The 21577-nt window shown below is 38.3% G+C and overlaps 1 protein-coding gene across 1 annotated transcript in view; it reads right to left on the bottom strand.

Annotated features, from left to right (window-relative positions):
• SPIRE1 (spire type actin nucleation factor 1) overlaps positions 1-21577 on the bottom strand; it is a 133970-nt gene that overhangs the window by 69522 nt on the left and 42871 nt on the right. Inside the window, exon 3 of the mRNA XM_075494332.1 lies at positions 4508-4744. Within this exon, the coding sequence (XP_075350447.1) occupies positions 4508-4744 (237 nt within the window). The remainder of the gene's footprint in view (positions 1-4507; positions 4745-21577) is intronic.

Raw genomic sequence — 21577 nt, 5'->3', positions numbered from 1 at the left:
TCAGTATCACCACTGTAAATTTCAGTTCCTCCCAGGTGAAAGAAGTCAGTCATATACTTGAACTACCAAGACGTACAAGTCACCTAGACTGACAAGCTTGTCATTTTAGAGACCATGCCAATGATTAAAGGACAATTAAAATACCTGAAATATGGGGGGATTTTGACAGAAACAATTTCTTCTTCTTCTTGGCTTACAAGCAAAGCACAAACATGAATTTTTACCAATAAAAATATTGCAAACTGTAATCTTGTTTATTTTTGTGATAGCAAGATAACACAATACTGCACATGATGCTCTGAAAATAATTTTCATACAAATTAAAAGGTCAGCATGGAGATTTCCTAAGTATGAGTTTTGTTTACCGTGGGACCTGGGTCACTAATTCATCTTTGTGAAGCAGGAGTTGCACAACAGTTAATTTCTGGTCAGAATTAACAAACATTATTACTAAACTACCTAAAAGTGATTAGTTAGGTAAGGCCTGGGACCAGAGGCCACTGAGCACCAGGGGCCATCCACCTATATTTGTCCCTGAGACAAGAAGGTGTTGCTTGGCTACAGATAAGGTTCCTGTTACAGTTGAGTTAACTTTCGGGACGAAAGGTGAACATAAGTAAGAGCAAGATACTGGTTCAGGAAGACCACTGCCTCCTTACGTATCTTCTACGAGACCTGTAGAAAAAGGTAGCAGAGGCAGTGACAAAGGTTAGTGTCATGACCTGCAGATACTACTGACAACACCTCTGCTCTGAAGAGCAGCTAAGGTAAAGTCTAGTACTGGCAGTAGCGATCTGGCTACAATGACGTTCAATGCTGGAAGAAACGACAGGGCTAGGGCTAGGATGGCAGTTCAGCCCAGCAAATACCAGCACAGAATAAAACCTGCTATTAAAGGGTTATGTGGCTTTATTGACATCTGGAATTAGAAGAGGGTGCTGGCCTAGAATAAAGGATAATACTGGAATTGGGTTTAGGGTTGGGGTTCAGGCCAGCAGATATTGATAAACTGCAGCTTAGAAAGCGCCTCCAGGTTAACATGAAAAGTGGTACTGCCTTAAACCATCTGACTGCAGAGATCTGAGGGATAAGGAGTGAGATAACATTAAGATTAGAAGTGGAATTAGGATTTGAGTATACTCTGGAAGAGGTTGATAAACTGCATCATCTCGTTTCAGTATCAGGGAGGGCCACACCCCATGATAAAGGTGCCACATGACAGGACTTCACACACCCTTAGCAAGCCCAACACCGCCCAGCACGCCAGCCCTGCTCTGTCTATATCCTCTGTTGGCCCAAGGCTCCCCAAGCCGTACACGTGCTGTCAATCTGATGCGTTCCTGACCCCTCAGGATTACTGCATATGTACGCTTCTGTCCTTATGTATGTGCACAGCGAACCTGGCACTCCTGAGATGTACTTATTTCCTGTACCGTATGCACACGGTGTGTATGTAGTGCGGATGGGGACAGGGAAGAGGGCCCCAAACAAGGAAAGCATCTGTCTGAAAACATCCAGTCCTTACTGTCTCTATTTCTCCCCTCATTTGCACTAGGGCTGCCATATCGGAAATACATCAAAGACTAAAAAAGTTAAGCATCTGGCAACCAATGTCTCCTCTCTTCACAGATGCATTTTTAAAAACAGTGGATCAAGTCTGTGCAGCAGGTTAGTCCTGCCAAGGAAATCAAAAGCCAAATCAGCCAAATATACCGAGAAGCAGCACAAAAGCTTGTCTGTGTCTTCTCCAAACAGGAGCTTTGCCAACGATGATCTTGGCAGTACTATTTAGCACTTACCCTTTTCCCAATTCTTGGGAATAGGTGTCCACCACATTACTCAGCATTTTCCAGGTTAGGAGAGGGTTCAGGATTGACCTTGCCTACTTCACATTACAGGAAAACCTGACACATATATTTTCCGTCTCTGTGTTTTAATCACAAAATAGGCTCACCCACATTAGTGATTAATGGTGAAAAATTTCGTCTTAGTGGCAGACAGGCCTTGGACCTGACAATGACACTTTCTGGAGAAGGACAAAACACATAATCACATTTCAAGGACAAATCATACTGGAGACTATATAGTTAAAAACCTTAAAAAACAATATAAGTAGCACACAGCCCATCTCTGCCATTTTGAAAGCTTGCAATTTAGAGAATGCAGGGTAGGCAAGAATGACAGTTGCTCAATTCAACAAGCAAACCGGCTACAAACTGCACTACAAACTGCAGAGGAGAAAGCTTCACAGCGAGTCTTGTCAAGAGGTAATTACAATAACCGAGCCTCATGGTCACAAGACCGCACACTACTGCTGTGAAACAGTCACTGGGTAAATAAGGGTGTAGCCTGCAACATAGTTTACCACGGGGGGGGGGGGGGGGGGGGAAGCGACACAAAAACCACGGTCTTACCCCTGAAAATGTATGAAGTCAAGAAAAAAGGATCTTACAAATCTGCACTGATGTAAAAAATGTGGCAGAATGATCCTGCCATTCTAGCACTGTCAGTGCAGTAATGACACAGAACAGGGAATAAAGGCAAGTTGCCGAGTTAAGCCTGCAGCAAATAATTTAGGCAAAAGCAACAACAGCAAGAAAAGAGAATTCCAAGTGATGGAGGAGTAAAAGTTAGGATGATGTAGAAATGACAGCTGAACTTCAGTTCACTAAGGTGAAGTCACAAAAGCAGTACATTTCCAAAATGATAAAAAATGAATAGCAAAAGATCATAAAAGTTAAAATGTAAGCTGCTGATTTTACAATGTATAAATAGGCAGGTACCTCCAACTAGCAGAGATACGTATTAACAAAGCAGAACCAGAAAGATGCCACTCAGCCGCCTTAACAGCTGAAAGCTGACCAAACATTTTCTTAGCCTTTCTGTATTTCAGGGATGTGTACCAGCGTAACTGAAGGAGTTCAGAGAAGGTCTCCAAACTTACCTTTGCTTGTTTGCAGAAATCAAGTAAAGAACTTGCAAAATAATCAATTCTACAAGCCACTGCCCTCAGCTCTGCATATACAAACGTCTCTTCTGCCTCTGCACTAAACGAAACTTCCTCTAACGGTTCAACTTTGATTGTCCCACCAATTCACAGCATTTTTGCCAAACTGGGGGAAAACAGGATATATTGCATCTCTCCTCTACATAGCATCGTGCTGTTTGGAGCAGCTCCGACGGAGGCTTAGCAGGGTGCTGCTGGCCACTTCTAGAGAAGGTGACTGGGTGACGGGAAGCAGCAGAGGGGGGAAAGAGCAAAGCAACCTTCGCTCCTGCCCGCAGCGAGGGCACACGACTCAGCATGGCTGGGAGTGCCAGGGGCTTGAAGGGCAGAGTACTTTAGCCAGGCAGGCCCTCCCTATCACAGGGGAGCAAAAGGCTGTTTCATTCTATTTCTCCCTCTGACCCCTGCTTCTCTGAGGGAGGGAGAAAAAACAAAGGCATTAAGCATTTAGCATTGCTTCTGATGCAAGGAGGATACAAAAGCATCTCAAACAAAAGTTACTCCCATTCCAGTCTCCTAAGAGCTTCCCTCTTTACTGTCAACCCATCAGAAGTGGCAGCTTTTAGTGGGGTCTTGTTTCTGCATGATAAAGAGTCCTTATGTGATATCCAGTATGCTCTTCTAGTCTCAGCTTCCACCACTACATTCTTAATTTCTGTGACACACCCAGCTTCTGGTCTTTAGACATGACTTGCATTTATGAAGAAGCAATATACAGGGTTCAATCCCCCAGTACAAGTTAGCATACAATTTTCCAACCCGTATTAAACTCTCAGATTATTTATGAGGTAAACCAGTTATACAAATTTTGTCGAAATCCACGCTTATTAATACCTTTGTCTGTACTAAGAGATCATTGGGCTCTAAAATTTGTACTGAAGACTACTCTATAGAAAACAGAGGGTTAATACTTTTAAATGATTGTTCATAGTAGCCCAGGTAACGTTAAAGAACCTGTTGCAAGTAAAATTTACAAGCTATATTTCCAAATCTCACAACTCAGGACAAGAACCACAACCATAATGATCATCAATGAAATACTGTATTCTGACTCACTCCATAAAAATAAGCTACTCTTATAAAAGCACTCCTCTGCTTCAGTAGAGGAGGGTGGCAAAGGAAGAAACTGATAAGGAATAATTATAACTAATACTGTGTTAAAGAAAAGGTGAATTAATTGAAACAGCCTATGAAGTATCCAAGCGTACACAAAGTAATTCAACAGATGTTACACTGGAAGGCTGACTATCCAGTGCATGGATGAAATCAGAATGTGGTATTAATGGCACATCCAAGAATAAAGTTGATCGTGGACTTTCTGTTGCTTACTGTCAAACATGAAATACTATTGCATGTAATTTTTGCAAGGAAACCTTACAGAATGACCAGGGAAATCAGAAAATTATACAGCCAGTATCACACCGGACAATAACACGGAAAATAGAGTTGATTTTCTCATTGACAACAGTGAAATATCATATAAACTGCCCATTACTGTACCTTCATGACATCTTTATAGGAATGAATGGCCTCAACTTCCTCTTTGTCATCATCATTGTCATCCTCCACTCCTTCATCCAGAGCATCATATCCTTCATCCCTACTCCCATCTGTTTCTGTGGTATTAGTCATGTGGTCAATAAGCTGCTCCAGTGGAGGACTTAATTCCCGCTCTTCATTGTCCTTCAAACCATAGTCCAGGGCTTTATATATAATAATCCCTAGTGATTCAATAACCTATAAAAGTGAAAAAGAAATATTTATTAATGCCATTTACACAAATGAATAGGTCAGTCTAGGAATGTCCTTTTCTGGTCTTTGTATAGCAAACTTAGCAACTGAGAGGGCAATAAACGTCAAAATTAAAGAGAAAAATGATCCACTAATACCTAGAGCAGTACTTCAGTAATGCAGCACAGAACATGCAAGAGCCAGTCATATCACATACCTACCGCTTTCTTATTTCAAAATTTGAAATAAAAATTCGTAATAAATAAATTTGTTTTTGAAATAAAAAACAGGGCCTTATTAGATTATTTTCCCTTTTTTCCTTCTAATATAACAAACCTCAAAGTAACATTACTCTAGACTTTGTAAGACAATATTACATGCATATGACCTTTTTGGGAGGGGGCAGGTGGGAAGAAATTAAAAGAAAGAATAAACTAACATGAGATGCATCCCTCCTCCCACAAATTAATAACACTTGGAAACTGCCCTTCAGTTTCTGCATCTCTTCGTTGACCTGAGAGGTGTCTGGACACAGCTGTGGACATCCCAATATTAACTCACTGAGCACCGGGACATCAGCCCACAAGAACTCCTTTGCCTACTGCACAGCCGGGGGAGGCACGCATATTCCAGTGAAACTACCAACAACTGGATTTCACAGTAATGAGATAGTACCTCGATTTTTCATTGAACTTGAGGCTTCTTGTTTGTGCTCTATCAAGAGCAAAGCAAACAGACGACCTCTTACTCATGTAAGCTAGCAACAAATTGTCATGAACGTCCCAAAAATGTTAAATGCACATTTGTTTTCTTGGCATTAATTATTTTCCTTACGACTAATATTGAAGCTCCTAGCATTTTAAGGATGTAAAGAGGCGGCATTTCAAACTGAGGAGTTTGGAAATGGCTATTAATGGAGAGGGAAGGGAAAACGAGCTCGCAAGAGTAAACCACAAGAAGGTAATGTCGCTGCTGGGAGATCCTTGTCTGACAAGGGAAGTAGGACTGGAGCTATTGCATGTAATCTCTGATCTTCCTTGTGTGTTGTGATGGCTAGCATGTCACACAAATGAGCAGACGCCAGTGTAGGAGTAGTTGGCACCAGAGCAATTTCAGTAACAGGAGCATTTCTAAACATACCAAACCTTGTCATCAAATGCCATTTTCTCTCATCTGGCTTTCAGTACTATCCTGGTCAACACACTTTTTAATGCAGATTTTTTAAATTCTATTTGGGTAAATAGGACAACACAAATGGATTCTTAAAACATTAAATGTGACTCTAGCAGCTTACTTATTTCAGCACAGCAACATATTTTTGGTCTGAGAGGCTGGAGGTTAGCAAAGACTTAAAATGATATCCTATTAGTTTATCCAGACAGACAATTTAATGAACTAGCCGTAGTCTGACAGCTTTACACTTGCATACTTCATTCCTCTGTTGAGATTACTTCGCAGTGCAAATTCACTTTGCAAGACAGCGGCTAATAAACAAACAAACATAAAACCCAATACATAAACCCCACCCTTTTATAATTTATTTCCAATAATTTTGATAACTCGATTCAATATAAATAAATTTCCTATGCTATTCTCTTGAAATGTGTTTATGCATATTTGGAAAAATTCTTAAAATGCAGTTAAGAAAAGTGATTAGGCAAATTAATGAAGAAAAAATGGTCTTTATTTAGTTCAAAGAACAGCTTCTGACTTGGGAAATGCTAGTGAGACAGCAAAGTATACCAGGGAAGCATCACTGCATGCTTGCTCAGTTCTCATACCCTTCCCCAGACTTCTGCCATGACTCACTTTGGAGACAGGACACTGCATCATATAGACCTTAAAAACAGCTGTAACAGATCAAACTTACATTTGCAGCATATCTGGCTTGCTTCTTAGAGAAGCTATTTTGTAATAACTGTCTTGTAAAACTTGTATTGTTAAAAAAAATCTGAAAATGTGAAAATTTCACAAAATAAAATATATTCTACTGGTAGACATGTATGTTTTCTGTAACTCAGGTTCTGAGTACAATCTCAACGTACGCCCCTTCAGCAACTGAAAGGGAACAAAAAATACCAAGTTAATTCCAATTTGAAGTAGAACTAAATGAAAATGAAGTACAATTGAATAATCACTTTGATATTTTAAACACTTGCGAGTAAACACAATGTGAGCAATTTCTAACTTTAATAAAAACTACGTTTGAAAGAGCTTAGCATACATGAGGAGGACTGAAATGTCCAAATTAGATGCAAAGAAAATAATGTCTTGTGCCATGCAGCGATGGCCGCTGAACACAGCTTCTGGCTTTTGCTACACCAACACTTCAAAAAAATAGAAGGGGGGGTACAAAGAAAGTGCGCTCTCTCTACCTCCTTCTGTTTGGGAAGAGGTTAAGGCATTCAAAAGCACCATGGCTAAAACTGGATGACAGCTGCTGCTTTCTTTGATGTATCAGCAGTGGGGCTTTTGCAGTTCAGTAATATGCTTTGTGCATTTTTACGTACTATGAACAGATTTCATAATACATGCAAAGCTGACACAACACAAAAGCCTGTAACAGCACCAATTCAGACCTATATTTCAGTCTCTCAGCTCCTTATTTAGGAGTCGTAATCAAAACCGTATTTATTCAGTGTCTGTCAGTATCACAGATTCTTCTTGCTGAAAGACAAAGCAGCAAACATCTTAACTGAGAAACTTCGCTTTCAGTTCAGCTTTCTCAGCTGAGTGAAACATCCAGCGCTTTCAGTAATACTGGTTTTCCGAGGATCTTGTAAAACCACACAAGTGCCATGCAAATATCAAACAAAAGTCACAAAATCGTCAATGCTCCTTCACATGGACAAAACTACTAATGCAACTACATAACTAGAAACTTAATATACAAGGTTAGACAATCAGCTCATTGCAGCTTAAAAGCATGAGTGCTGTCACTTTGCCTGTAACACAAATCAAATAAAACAAAAAAGGAAAAGCTTTTCACAGTTGAATAGATGAATTGATAAACACATGGGGTTTTGAGTTGGATAACCAGGGACTATCACTTATTTTTTAAAAAACATCAATTCTTTACAAATAAGTCACTGGTTCTAAACTGCACTGTTTGCTAAGTTCACAGAAAATAAATAGTTCTGGCACCTAACAAGTGACAAGCACTGGCATAGTTTTCAATTAGATCTGTGAAAACAGAGGTACAGTAGGAAAAACAAGGCTAAGAAGGGACTTAGCAAGGCTCTTTTAAACCAGAGTCATACATTGACAAACCCAAACAACTGTACAACACTGAAATAAGTGCCAGCACTAATGATAAATCATGCTGCTCAATTCAGATGGAAAAAAAAAAAATGCACCTTGAATATTAGAACTTATTTGTTCCTGATTGATTTAAATTTTGGTGAAGGACCAGGTCTTTGCAAATCAATCAGTGGCTAAATAGCTTAAAAAATAAACAAGGAAGTGTGCATTATTATGCTTTACACCTTCTCACCAAGTTCTTTTGAAAGTCATGGCTTCAGACCAAAAAAAGAAAAAAAAACCAAAACACACAACATTTCCCACAGCCCACAGACTGAACTTGTATGCTGTTGTGCTTAAATCATTAGTGAAAGGGGAATTTTGTCTCACCGTAAGTGAGTATTCTTTCAGTTCCTACACCCGTCTGGACTAGTATTATACTGCTCTATTATAACAAGTTGCGATAAAGTTGCTGGAACACTTTGACTTCAAACACAATGTAAAAACAGTATCCTCACACCCCTTTTACACACGCAGCAAAAACAAAACCAAAACCATTCAGATTATTTTCATACACAAACCCTGCATGGAACTTTCCATTCCATATACCTTCCTCCAACACATTAAGGCAGGCCTCTTGGAAAGGGGTTCATTAGGGTTTTAGGTCTTTTATATGACACTAATTATATTCTTCCAATGAACACTGCCAATTTAGCGTTCTCAAAAACTCTTCAAATATACTGCCTTTGTATAGGAACCAAACATGTTTGAGACTTGCAAGTCTCGAGTGAAATTACTGTACTTCACTTATTGTTGTTTTTTTATTTCAGAGAATAATCCTTTTTTCCCCTCAACATGTGTATCTCTCTGACTCTTGCTGAAGCATAGATGAGAACAGGCAGAATCCTCATTGCATCCCCCCCACTCACCGCACACACAATAGAGCACTGTCTGAGCTTTCATCCCCTTCCTAGGCTTGCCTCAATTTTTAAACAAAGCAACAAAGCCTAAGGACAGGCTTGTACTTACAGCAGCAAAGGGCTTTTTTCCAGTTCAAATGCCCGTCCCTCCCTAAAGTTCTCCCTTCCTCCAAAAGCCACTCAGGTTTTGTATCCCTAAATTAGAATTAAAGACGCTGTAAAGCTCCAGCTCCTAAAATGAGTCAACTAACTTTGAACTTTCCCACAGGGACCTCAAATATGGCAACCAGTCACAACAATATTTGCATTACTACTGCACTGTCTTTTATGAATTCTAATAATTTTTTTATTAAAAATTTATACTACAATTATTATTTTTAAGTGCTCCCATTTCTTACCAGCAGATCTCCAACACACTTTATGAAGGAGAATAACTCTGCCTTACGGGAAGAGTGCCGAGAGCCTGGAGCCGGCGTTCGCCATGGCACACCTTAGGGCAGAGCTCCTCTCCACCAACAACTCTGCCACCACCCCTGGTATTAGGCAGCACTTAGTCAATCTGCAAAGACTAACCTGTCCTCCTTCTGACTTTAAATTAGCCTGCCAGGAGCTCCACGCCGTGCTTCTGGAATCATAACACGCAGCATAAACATATCCATAGACACCCTTGAAGTCAAGAGTTATGTATCTTTAATTTTCTATGGCGCATTAGGAGAAGACACACACGCACATGCACAAGTTTTTGTGATAAAATTCTGTAATAAAGTCCAAAAGACAGGCATGTTAAAATTTTATGTAAACCCAACTGTTCCTCTCCAGCTACATGACAGAGGGAGCAAGCTATTGCTCTGGTTATCATTTCCATCTGTACAAAGTAATTTGTTGTTTCTTCAGTATCCAATTCTAGAACTGAAAAGACCACACTTTTAGAAAGGGTGAACGAATAACGGGGTTAGGATAAACCAAAGTACACTTTTCGGTTTTTTACCTCATCCTTAAATGCCCTACATAACTCTCAAGAGTACTTCATGGAAGAGTATGTCTAAATAGGCTGTTATAAGAGATGCACTGCTGTCGCTGCATACCTCGGGTATACTAATGTAGTTTTTACCACAGCATTCCCCAGTGGAAACAGGCTAGCATTACCCACATTTTAATAGCTGGGGACATTGCTAAATTTAAATATGACCTTCACTAAATTAGAGCAACTTGCAACACACTGTCAAATGAGAACAGTGAAAAAACTTCCAAGTGCTTCCAGGTAAGCAGAAAGGATTCAGAATATTTACGATAAATCACATGAATCACTCATTCCCAAAGAATACAGACATAAGACACAGGATTATTTAACTTCTGGGTGATGTTGGTTTGCTACTGAAATAGCACGATACTGCTTTCTGCAATATAATGAGCCTTGCTATTTAAGACAAAACAGTAATAAAAGCAAAGCAAAAAAACCCAAATCAGAGTATGTCAGGTCTAATAGAAAATAAATATGAAAGGAAATTAAATACGCCCTTTTAACAAGATTCAGTCTGTTTAGGGACCTTCAGAGTTAGGGAAATTTCTCTACCGTATTCAGGGGAGATCTTTTTCAAAATGATTTTATATTCATGAGTCTTTGAATGCACTAATTGGGTAGAGAAAGCTACTTACTGAATTCTTTTTACTATTCAGGTATACAATAAAGAGATTCAGTGGAAGAACTCCTGATCAAAGACACAGAACAAGCCTAAAACATACAAAGGGGATGCTTGCTTTTTTGGGTTTTGTTTTGTTCCCCCCCAAGTGAATATGTAAAAAAGTAAGCAGTTAAGTGTTGTTGGACTCAGTTGCCTCTAATAAAGTAGCAGTAATATAACTGTAAGTTTATTAAGGCTCAGGTGTAATATAACTCTCCAACTTATTCAAAGGTCCTGATAATTATGAACATGTTTTTGGTTGTTCAAGTTTCACTGTAGATATTATCTAAGGAGAACTATCATTTATTAGCATAAATGAAAGCAGAATTTATTCCATTGTATCAGTCTCAACTTACATTTTATCTGCTGCATTAAAACATTGAAACAAAAACCTCATTTTTCTTCTAGTTTTTGTTCATACATTATAATCCCCAAGATTAAGACAAATCGTTACTCTGTTATTACGGAATTTATCCAACCTGAAGGAATTTAACCAAAGTGACAGTTCATCCCCAGAGAAAAACAAAATTAAATTCCCAGATTTAACTGTGGAGACTCCAGTAATAGCTGAAGCTCCAGTAAAAGAATTAGGTGCAATAATTAACTAACACAGATGGTGAAAGTCATTTGAAAGTTCTTAAATACACCTCCATTCATATCACGGTTTTAAATACAGGTCATGTCATCCTGATCCCATTTAAGTAAATGGCAGAGATGGCACTGACATTAAGAATTCTAAGGTTGGAATATATTTGCTGAAACAAATAGTCAGAATGGGTATGTTGTTACATTGCCCTACTGTAGGCTTAAACCTATCCGAAAATTATCTTAAAATATCCTACCTATTTAGGATTTTAGGCATAGTATCTCGTCGTGGTTTTTTAAGAAATGTTATTATCACAGTCTATAAAGACAACTTGCACAAAAACTTCATTCAAAATCTTAGCAGCTTTGAAATTAAGTACATAAAAATTAAGTTTGTGAAAGCCTCAATGACTATGGAAATGCTATTTCAAAATATAAGGAGAATATATGGTTTTTATCTTAAGTTAAAGACACAAAATCAGACCACGTCACAAACTTCTGTTCTAGTTCCCTTCTCATGCACACCAAAGCCATAAATCTGCTATTACTCTTCAGAGTAATGCTTCTTACACATAAGAGGTATTTTTTTAAAGAAAAGTTTCAATGCAGTATTAATCTGATAAATCAACAGGTAGTATTATTACATCAGAATCATTTAATACTACACCTCTACACCTATCCAACCAAATCAATTATTATTCTTTTCAGCACACATAACTCTTCAGTATCGCTGACTTTACTAAATAAAGTCAGGTCCAAACAAAGTTTTGTTGTCTTTTTTTTTTTTTTTAATGATGAAATAGAGTTAAACATCTATATATAGTTTCATATAGAAATAGAAAGCAATCAGGTGAACTCCCCGAGTAAGCCAACAGAAGGAGCAAAGACTTTAGTTGACTACCAAAACCATAACCAGGCCACAGAAACTCCAGTGGGGTCCAATTTTGTAAGAGACAGAAATTGCTGTTTGCCAGATCAGCCTTTTGAATAAAGCTTTATCTAGATTACACAAGAGTATCTGATTAACTACAGCAAAATATTTTGTAGTGAGAGAGAGAAGTGACCAGCTCAAGGAAAAGTGGTACAAAGGAGAGTGAAACTAGTTCAGTAGCTCTGATCCTGAGAATTCGCGTACAACTGATTTAAATTTGGCTGATATTGCATACCTGCCTATGGTCTGTCAGACAAGCTACAGAAGAAAGATAATAAAATGCTTACAGTAGCTTTGATTCAGTTCAATTTACAGTAGTCATGAAGCAATGCAAAATCAATGCCACTTTTATTCAAAGTATCTACACAGTTCAACTAATCTACTCAAAAAATCCATTTGCATTAACTTCTCAGCCTTCCCACACAGATTTCATTTAAACCACTACAGTTGCCTGCTACAGGCTTGGCCCCCATTTAATTAATCCAAAAATTGAAGTGAGTAAACACCTGCTGCAATATAAACCATTTCTTCTCCTGTGAGTCAAGAACTTTCTCACACCTATTTTCCCCCAAATTAACAACTACAAAAGCCAAGCAAACAAAATACCTGTACAATGAAAGCTGTTCTTTTAAATACAAATTCTTGATTAGTTAAAGTCTTACATTTGCATGTATGTCTTATAAGCTTTCCAGCAGCAGCTCTCAACAGAGTTTACAAAAGTTAGGCTGGTTTCACCATATTTGTCAGAGGTATATGTGCATTTCAAGCGTTTCACAGATGATGAACTTCACAGAGACAGATGAAGCACCTGAATAAGTTCATACAGAGCTGGGAACATGACAACTCTTCTGGTTTAACTGCAGCTTTCCTAAAATCCATCTTCTTCCATTCCTGAAAAAATATGTCCTTTTGACTCCTAACAGACTTCTCTTGTGAGTCAAATCATTGTAATTCCAAGATTTCGTGCCTACACTCAATGATGTCAAGAAACAAGCCCAAATGTAACCACAAAACAGGTCCTTTTTAAAGTGATGTGCTACAAAAGAAGGCTGACATATGCTGCTGCTTTCTAATTCATTAACCACGCACAAAGCAATACAAATTTAATGCTGCTTGTCTTAAAGGTACTGAATATTGATGGGAAGTCAAATAACCACCAATAAGAAGGTTGTCCCTTTCATCCATACTGAAGGAGAAATTTCAAAGATGCCTATGGGATGTTGGCATTTATTACATAGCTGCCCAAGACGAACCATGCACAGCTACCTCCACTATCTTGTGGAAGAGCACTCAGCCATACCTAGGCAGACATCTATATGTGAGTTCTTTCCTAAAGAAACTAATGGGAATTCACACATATGGCCTCTGAACAAAAAGCTAAAAAATTTGAGACTCTTACTGAGAGGTTTTTTGTTAGTCAGATGTGTAAGGAAACTTGAGCTTGATATTAAGGACATAACTTGATCATGAAATATGTGAATTTTCACACAGACTATCATGATAGTCCAAGGAGTTACTAATGTGCCAGATGGCTATTCATTTAGGTCACATATGATCTCTATGTCATACAAACATAACACTGCAGGCTGACAAAGCCTCTGCAAAGCTCCTGATTTTACGAATATTCTTACACATCCTCTTCCCCATAAGCAGCAACATTGGATACAGGCATTTGGATCACTGGCATTCAAACAAATACTCCTCCAAGTCTGAATGCCTAAGTGAACATAAAATATTTTAGTAACAAGCAAAGGGAGTTACTGCACAATTACCTTTGAGATCTCGCAATGGCCTCGTTGGAAAGAGTGGCATTTGCTAGAATAATTCAAGAAAGCACCAGTGGCACTGTTGACAAGTTATCCAGTCATAAGAAGATATAAGATTGACATTACTTTTTAGGTCTGAAATTCAGATACAATCATAGCATGGAAAGCTGACTTACCCTAAACCAAAGAGCAACAGAACATGTGGCCGAGCCTCAACAGAAAGCTATCACCTGCTCTTTGGGCTGCAAAACCCCAGAGAATCTATTTATGAAATGACACTCACGGTTTTCTATTTCCTTCACTGTTCCTTCTGAACAGTGAAATCCCCCGAGAAGAAATCCATATTAAAACATGCCTCTATCACAGTTAAAGGTTATTGATATATAAAACATACAGTTTATAACCTCAGGCACGAAGTACCTTAGCACAAGATATTCTAGCACCTGCCATCTCCCAGTTGTCAAAGTGCTGAACTATGACAGTTTATTATCCCTGATGGGACAGCCATATTCCTGGATTACAAATTGCTAAGCATTGTTTTATTGCTCTTTGCCAATAATGATAATGTATTCTAGTACAGCAATAACAAAGATTTGCTTACAGTCACAGTTCAGAAGTGTTACACTATTTAAAAAAAAAAAATTCACATGCATTTTATGCTTAGATTAAAAAAAAAAAAAAAAACCAAAACCAAAGCATTACTAACTCTGGCTCTCTGCAAAACCTGTATCACACAGCCAGATTTTCTACAATGCTCAGCACTTGGTCTTCTAATAGAGTAGAGATATTATCTAGATAATTCATTTAGCTGCTTAGATAGCAGCCAAGTTACTAAATATCCAGCCACTGGTGGAGAGGGATTAATTCCAACACTTACATCTGTGTAAGCTGCACAGGTACTTGGGAACAAAAAAAGGCTGAAGTTTTAGAAAAAAAGGCATATGCATACCAATTAACTAGACTTACTGCCTCAAAATCTATAGTGAAATTCTCTGTCCTATTCAGTACATTTTTGCACTGCTTGGGAAACTTGAGAATCTCACAAACTTAGGCCTGAAAGAGCCCATCTTGAGTTTCTCCTATGCTAAGACTTTGTTAATGGATGTGCTAAAGTCAGTTCCTGTACAAGCCACTCTCCCGTCCTCAGCCCAAGGGAAAGCAAGATATGTAGACGCATATTGCAGGTAACATGGTAGCAAGGGGAAGGGGGAACACCAGGGCAGAGTGACCCGTCACATCCATAGGACCACCACAGGACAGCTCTAAAACCGCCCTACACAATTCATTCCTGGATCAAGGATTCACAACAAGCTCCTCAAAGCTTCCTTGCTGGGTTGCAAAGAACAGAGCTGAGCTCAGGCATACAGGGAGTATAAATCCCCTTAGAGTTCTCATGCTTTGGAAATTAAAATGATGCTGCAGTATTCCCCTGTCTTTCTAGCCACATTATCATCCTTTAAATGACAGAACAGGATCCCTACCTGGAAAAAGAAAGTCAAGGCGTTATGTTCATACTGTGGCGAGCTTCCCGGTTTTGAAAATATCACACTTTTTTTGTAAAATATCAACTACAATTCAGAGTTTATAATTTCTAGGTAAGTGTTGTCACAACATCTCTAAGTCAGCATACAGTTGCCTCCACAATTTTCCACAAACACAAAACAACCAAAGAATTCAAATCCTAAATTTATTCTCATCTTTATGGTCCCAAACTCCCCAGCAAAATAAGCTGAACTGCCCTTCCTAACCACATTGTAAAACACAGGCATTACTTCTTCCATCCAGTACTTAAGCCAATTTCAAATGCAGGAAGTGTATGGGGCTGAAGGTCCTGGGGGGTTTTCCTAATTGCTCATTTCTTGTGAGACCTCACACTGGTCATTTCCCCTCTCCTAGAACAGTTTTAAGACCTGTAATACAAGGATATTGACCCATTTTCAAAGCTTTGGATGAGAAGTGCTGTGCAAGTCTAAATTATATTTCTGCATGTCACGCACACAGGCTTAAACTCAGCTGGAAGTGCCTCTAATCATCCAGTTTTCCCTATGACTTTTGTTCCCTATAAACTAGGGGAAGGAAAAATGAAGAAAAGTACATGCCTGAGGCTAATGGTTGGGCTTATCAGCTGGGTGCAATGCAACACACAAAACTGCTTTTCTTTGAGAATATAAAGCAAGAGGTAAGAGTGATTTATTTAAAAGTAAGTAGCACGGGTAGCCAGAGAAAATAGCTACTAAGATTAGACTATCAGATTGTTCTAAACTTCATAGGAAATAAATTCTGACAGCATTATCCCTTTGTCTTGTTATACCAATGTAATTATACCTACCAGTCTACACTCTAGAGAATGAATGCCTTGAAGTTTAAGAAACAGGAAAAATGGCAAGGTTTTAATGATTTTGGACATTGTGGCTTTAAATTTTGATCCTTAATTTAATTAAGAATCCCTAATTATTCTTAATATCCTTTAAGATTTTAAAATTTTACAAACTCAGTCATATCCACACACCCTTTTGGGAATACCTTTTGTAATGCACACAGCATGACAGTTCATATTATAGCTCAAAAAGAAATTGCCTGGCAATTTCTAGACCAAATAAAATGAAAAAAAGGTTGGTTCTTCAGATAGTTCTCTAACAAGTGAAATCATTTTCCTGGAGGGAATAAAAAACTATAAAAAAAAGAAATGTAACAGTCAGAAGGTCTATTACAGAAGGAACACTAAAGTCTGCTGGACTTCCATAGGAACCGCAGCTTTGGAATAGCAAAAACATTCCTGCCTTGCCAAGGAACAAGTTACTCAAAAGTAATCTCCTTAAATTGGAGAGACATCCATTTGATTCCATCAGAGAATCTTTTTTTCTTGTTCTTTTACTTTGTAGCCCCCCAAAAGTTTAAGAAATGTAAGAATAAAAGAAAAATACCATTGCATTACAAACATAAGCCTAGATTTCTTTAACTAAATGAGCACAGTCATCAATACTCTTGAAGGAGTTAAAGATCTTCAATCAAATCAGTTTGAAAGAGCATCTACTCGACTACCTCCAGGGAATCAAACGTTCAGTATTTCAAACGCCAGTGAACAATTTATATCTGTGAATTCTGGAGCTCAGAGTGACGGCAGAATTTGTTTTTATTTTCTTCTCATTAACCCTTTTGCACGGATTATTTTTCTCCTTTGTCCAGTCACACTATACTTCATTAAACTGCGTATTCTCACATAAAAAACAAAACAGGCAGCGGCACGTAGATGTTAGCTTATAGGGAGGTGAAACCTCACAAAGGAGGAGAGTCTTTTGCAAGGATTGGGACCACGAGTAAGTGTCAGACAAACTGCACTGACACCATTTCAGGGGACACTGGTTTTAAGGAATAACTATTACTTGCCAAACCCACCAGGGGTGGGTGGGTGTCATCCTCACCTCTCCACCTACCCTCTGCTAACATCATAGTGCTTGTGTTGCAATGTGGTCTGCCAGATCAGAAAACTGACTTTGCTGAAGAAAAGTCATGCTTTCCCGACCAGCTTAGGAAAAGAGAAGAAAAAAAACCCAACAAACCCAAACCCCAACTCTCTATGCTACCGTATGCACCCTCTATGCATGCGCATACGCACTCTCTATGCATGCGCATATGCACTCTCTGTGCTACCATACATCAGCTTTGGCTTTAGGCCAAAAGAAAGCATAGCACTGCAGAAATCTCAAAGCTATACTTACAGATAAAAGAAATGTCTATTTGAACTGGAAGAGCTAAAATCAGCCTTAACAAGGAGTGACAGCATGACTGTTTGCCCTAACTATTTAATATTTTTAGACAACATGCTCAGTGTAAACATAAACCTTTCTCTATGGGAAAGAGAATCTAGACAACTTTTCTATGTTTTTACAATACATTGTCTTCCCTAATCTCCAGTTTTACCTATGAACATTGCTTTTTACCAAATACTTATTATGACAGTTAGAGCTGGGAGGGGGAAATATTAGGAGGTTTTGCTTTGTATAGTTAAGATTTTTTTTTTTTTAAAAAAAGGTTTGGTTATTTTAAAAGTATTATATAAAGATGAATCAAGTCAACCAAAAGCAAGTCACAATAAAATAAAAAAGTCTAACTCCAATCATAACATTATTTTAAACTAACATTTATTAGTAAGAGAAATCTAATAATGTTAAAGAGATTTCAAAGTGGAGCAAAATACTGCAAACAGTGTTTTCTTTTAGATTTTTAACTTTTTTTTTAAACCTAATTAAATGAAACCCCTTAAAATCAAATTTCCAAGGATTTTTCCATTACACTTAAAGGTTTTTTTGTGGAGTAATATGTGACATTCCAACAAAGCCCAGGTGCAAAGGAACAAGCAGACTGGAAATGCAACCTTCCCTGCTCATTGCCCTTATCTAATTAAGCTAATAAAAAGTATTCTACCAGAAGAAATTAAGCTTTTCTCTGCCCCAGAAAGCTCTCTCTTTTTAGATGGTCAAAATGAGGTAATGAATAATGTTTATAAACATTTTAAGCACATCTCCAAGCTAAAATATTTATTCCATTAATTGACCGACCGATTGGACTACATAAGTGTCTGACCTAGAAACTTGTAAAAAAAAAATCAGGAGAGAAAGAATTCTTTTTTTCTTATGCAGAAGGTACACCTTGAACTGTGGATTACTGCTAACTAGAAAGCATGGCTTCAGGGAGAAACTTCTTTCAGTGAGCAGACTCTTCAGTAGCTGCTGCTCATAAGGGAACGGCACGTGAAATATGAAATGTTAGGCAGCATGGCCAGCAGCCATCACAGATACAGGCTGTAACAATTCCTGAGAAATTTTTAACTGAAGGCAAGACTTAATATTCTTAGAGTAGACACGATATTTGCCCAAATCTCTCTGGCCATTTGACTACAGCAAATTTTTCTGGACTAATTTACAGCTGCTTCCTCCAAACATACCTCATCTTACTATGAAACTTGCAGTTAATTCTCTATTGGAGTATTTCGCTCTTTTCCAAAGTTTAAAAAACTCTGGTCGAATGTTAACATTAAGCTGTTCGCAACATACCACTTGTCACTGTTTTCTAAGGAAGAGTAGCCACTAAACCTAGGAGAGGAAACTTGAGATGACTATCAGACCTATCAGGTCCGCTACAAACATTTACCAATTTTGCAGCAGTCGTTACTGAGGGCCCACGTTTATGTCTCTTGTTCAGTCACGTTTTTGGGCTACAGCATTAAAAAAACACTGGACCCATAAAAGGCATTTTCTTTCTCTTCTGTAACTCACTAATTAAGAAGTAACTGCTTACAGATTATAAACGCACAGAAAATACATTCACAGTCCTGTTTCTGCATTCATTACCCATCCTGTGATCAACATGCTACGAAGTGGAATGATGTTTTAGACTTACTGTGGGTTGCTAAACTGAGGCAGCACATGCTTTGGATAAAGCACCCACAGTCACTAAAGGGTACTATGGCACTTCAGTTTTCAAGTAAAATGGGCTTTTGTTAACCTTACTAGAACAGATTTTTGACTGACCACATTCCTCTTTGGGGAACTCACATTAGTATTTACGTTAACAGATCAGAACAGCGCTTTTGAAATTAACCTCCCCATCATCCCTCTCTGAGCTTTTGGGCTGCATCCTGGAGTGCTGTGCAAAAGGAGGCCTCTTACGGATGAAGCTTAAATGGAAGATGAAATCCAGAAGTTCACCTAACATACTCATTTTGCTGACAGCACACCCAGCCTAAGGCTCTCAGAAGAGAGGTGATCTGAAATAAAGCAACTGGGACACATATGCCATGGACACTGGGTCCTCAACACCAACTTCCTTGCTCTACAGACTTGCACCGTGCTATCTGTTAATGCAGTGGACTGAGTTGAGACTGAAATGTCATAAATAACTTTAATGCAAGACTAAAGAACAACTGAAAAGTTGTAAAACAACCACAAAACTATTAAGCCAATACAGAAAGAGTAACAGCAGCCAGTATCTTGGACAAAATTTTGTAATACAAAAACTGTGGGTTTAGTTGGGCAGCTCAGATGCAGTCTGTACTTAGTTTCTGTCTAAATGGAAATTTATGGCAGGTGGCTGCACCTCTGGGATATCTGGGCCAGCACTTGTACTCTGTGATGAAAATCTAGCAGCGTCCACTGGAGTTCCTTCTACTAGCTGAAGGAGGATGAATATCATTATGGCTGGATATGCTGATGGTAGCAGAGGCAGTTTAATATTATCTATATTATCACTATCTATAAGCTAGTACATTAATGTTAAAGCATTCTACTTTGAGTCAATACACACAATCAGCAAAGTAATGGGAAAGAAAGAAAGAAATGTATTTTATACCTTTCACCTTAATGACAAAGTACATTGGAAAGGGAACACAAATTTGGTACAGTAAAATACTTCAGAAATCCCTTTAAAATACTCCCTTGCAATAGAAGTGAAAATACTGACAGAACAGGAAAATTCTCTTTAAGACAAAAACCACAGCCCTATTTTGCAAACCTTTATCCTCCCATGGGTATAGTACAAGATGATGCCTTTCACCACTTTTTACAAAGTGCATTAAATTCAGTCAAAGGGTACGGTCTGATTCCTCTCCTACACCTCATCTACTCCGATGGAAACTTCAGAAATTCTTAAAAAACGTGGAGTGGATGGTTATCATAACTACAAAATATTTTGAATCCAGTAGAACAAGTGGAAGACCTAAAGTTTCTTTTAAAACCAGAAATGTCAATAATTCAGACATTCTAAACAAAATAGGCTGGTTTTCCTCCTTTAACATCAATGTATTTTCTTGCTGCTACAATGCTGTGAAACTGCAAGTAATTATCATCAATGTAAAATTACCAGAGGAATGTAACAACCACCATAATGTAAAAGATCTAAAATAGAATTTGGAGCTTTGGCTATTAGAAGGTGAAATAATACAGGTACACCTATACTGCAGTTCAAACCAGCACCTTCTACCCACTCTTCTTTACCCTATGTGAAGGAAATCATATGCAGACTAAGCAATGGATACCTTAAGTTAAGTAAAAAAAAAACTAAAAACAAATGGGTAGTTTAAGATTCATGACAAACATTGTTTTTTTAAAAAATAAATACCAGTGTATATATATGCATTGTTCAGCAATCTATTTGTCTTCTTTTAGGACATCTACGTTTCCTACTGCAGGTCCAGTTTCAATGGGACTACAGACAATGAAATAAAGTTAGTTATATGCTAAACATTTACAACGTCCTGTGAATAATTAAGGCACTGTAATTATAATGTCCCAAGCCACACCCTTCCTGTTCAGGATTCTTTTCACCTATGTAGTACCCGGCATGCAACCTGGGGAGCTCCTCTCTGCTGAGTCCCTGCTTGCTGAGCAGAAGGGGATGCGAGTGATGCAGGAGAAGGAATTCACCACTTCTACAACCAGAAGGTGGTTACATCATCTAGTACCTAAAACAAGGGATTCAGGATGGCCAGAGGGATTCTGAATTCTCTGCACTCACGAAATCTAGTCCCTCTTTCCACCCCGAGGTCAAATTACTTAACACTTTTCAATCAGCCACCGGGAGAACAACAGCTTCTCAAGGAAAGCCAAACAGGGACTGCAAGTTAAATTCTCAAAATATTTCCTTTCTCTCCTGCAAAATGAAATCATTATATTCATAACCTTAAAAAGGCAGGAAAGGTGGTATATGACAAGAGCTAC

This window comes from Mycteria americana, chromosome 2 (genome assembly GCF_035582795.1).
Source record: "Mycteria americana isolate JAX WOST 10 ecotype Jacksonville Zoo and Gardens chromosome 2, USCA_MyAme_1.0, whole genome shotgun sequence".
NCBI lineage: Eukaryota > Metazoa > Chordata > Aves > Ciconiiformes > Ciconiidae > Mycteria > Mycteria americana.
Note: the sequence above shows the minus strand (reverse complement) of the source record. Positions and strands in the feature narration are given on the sequence as shown.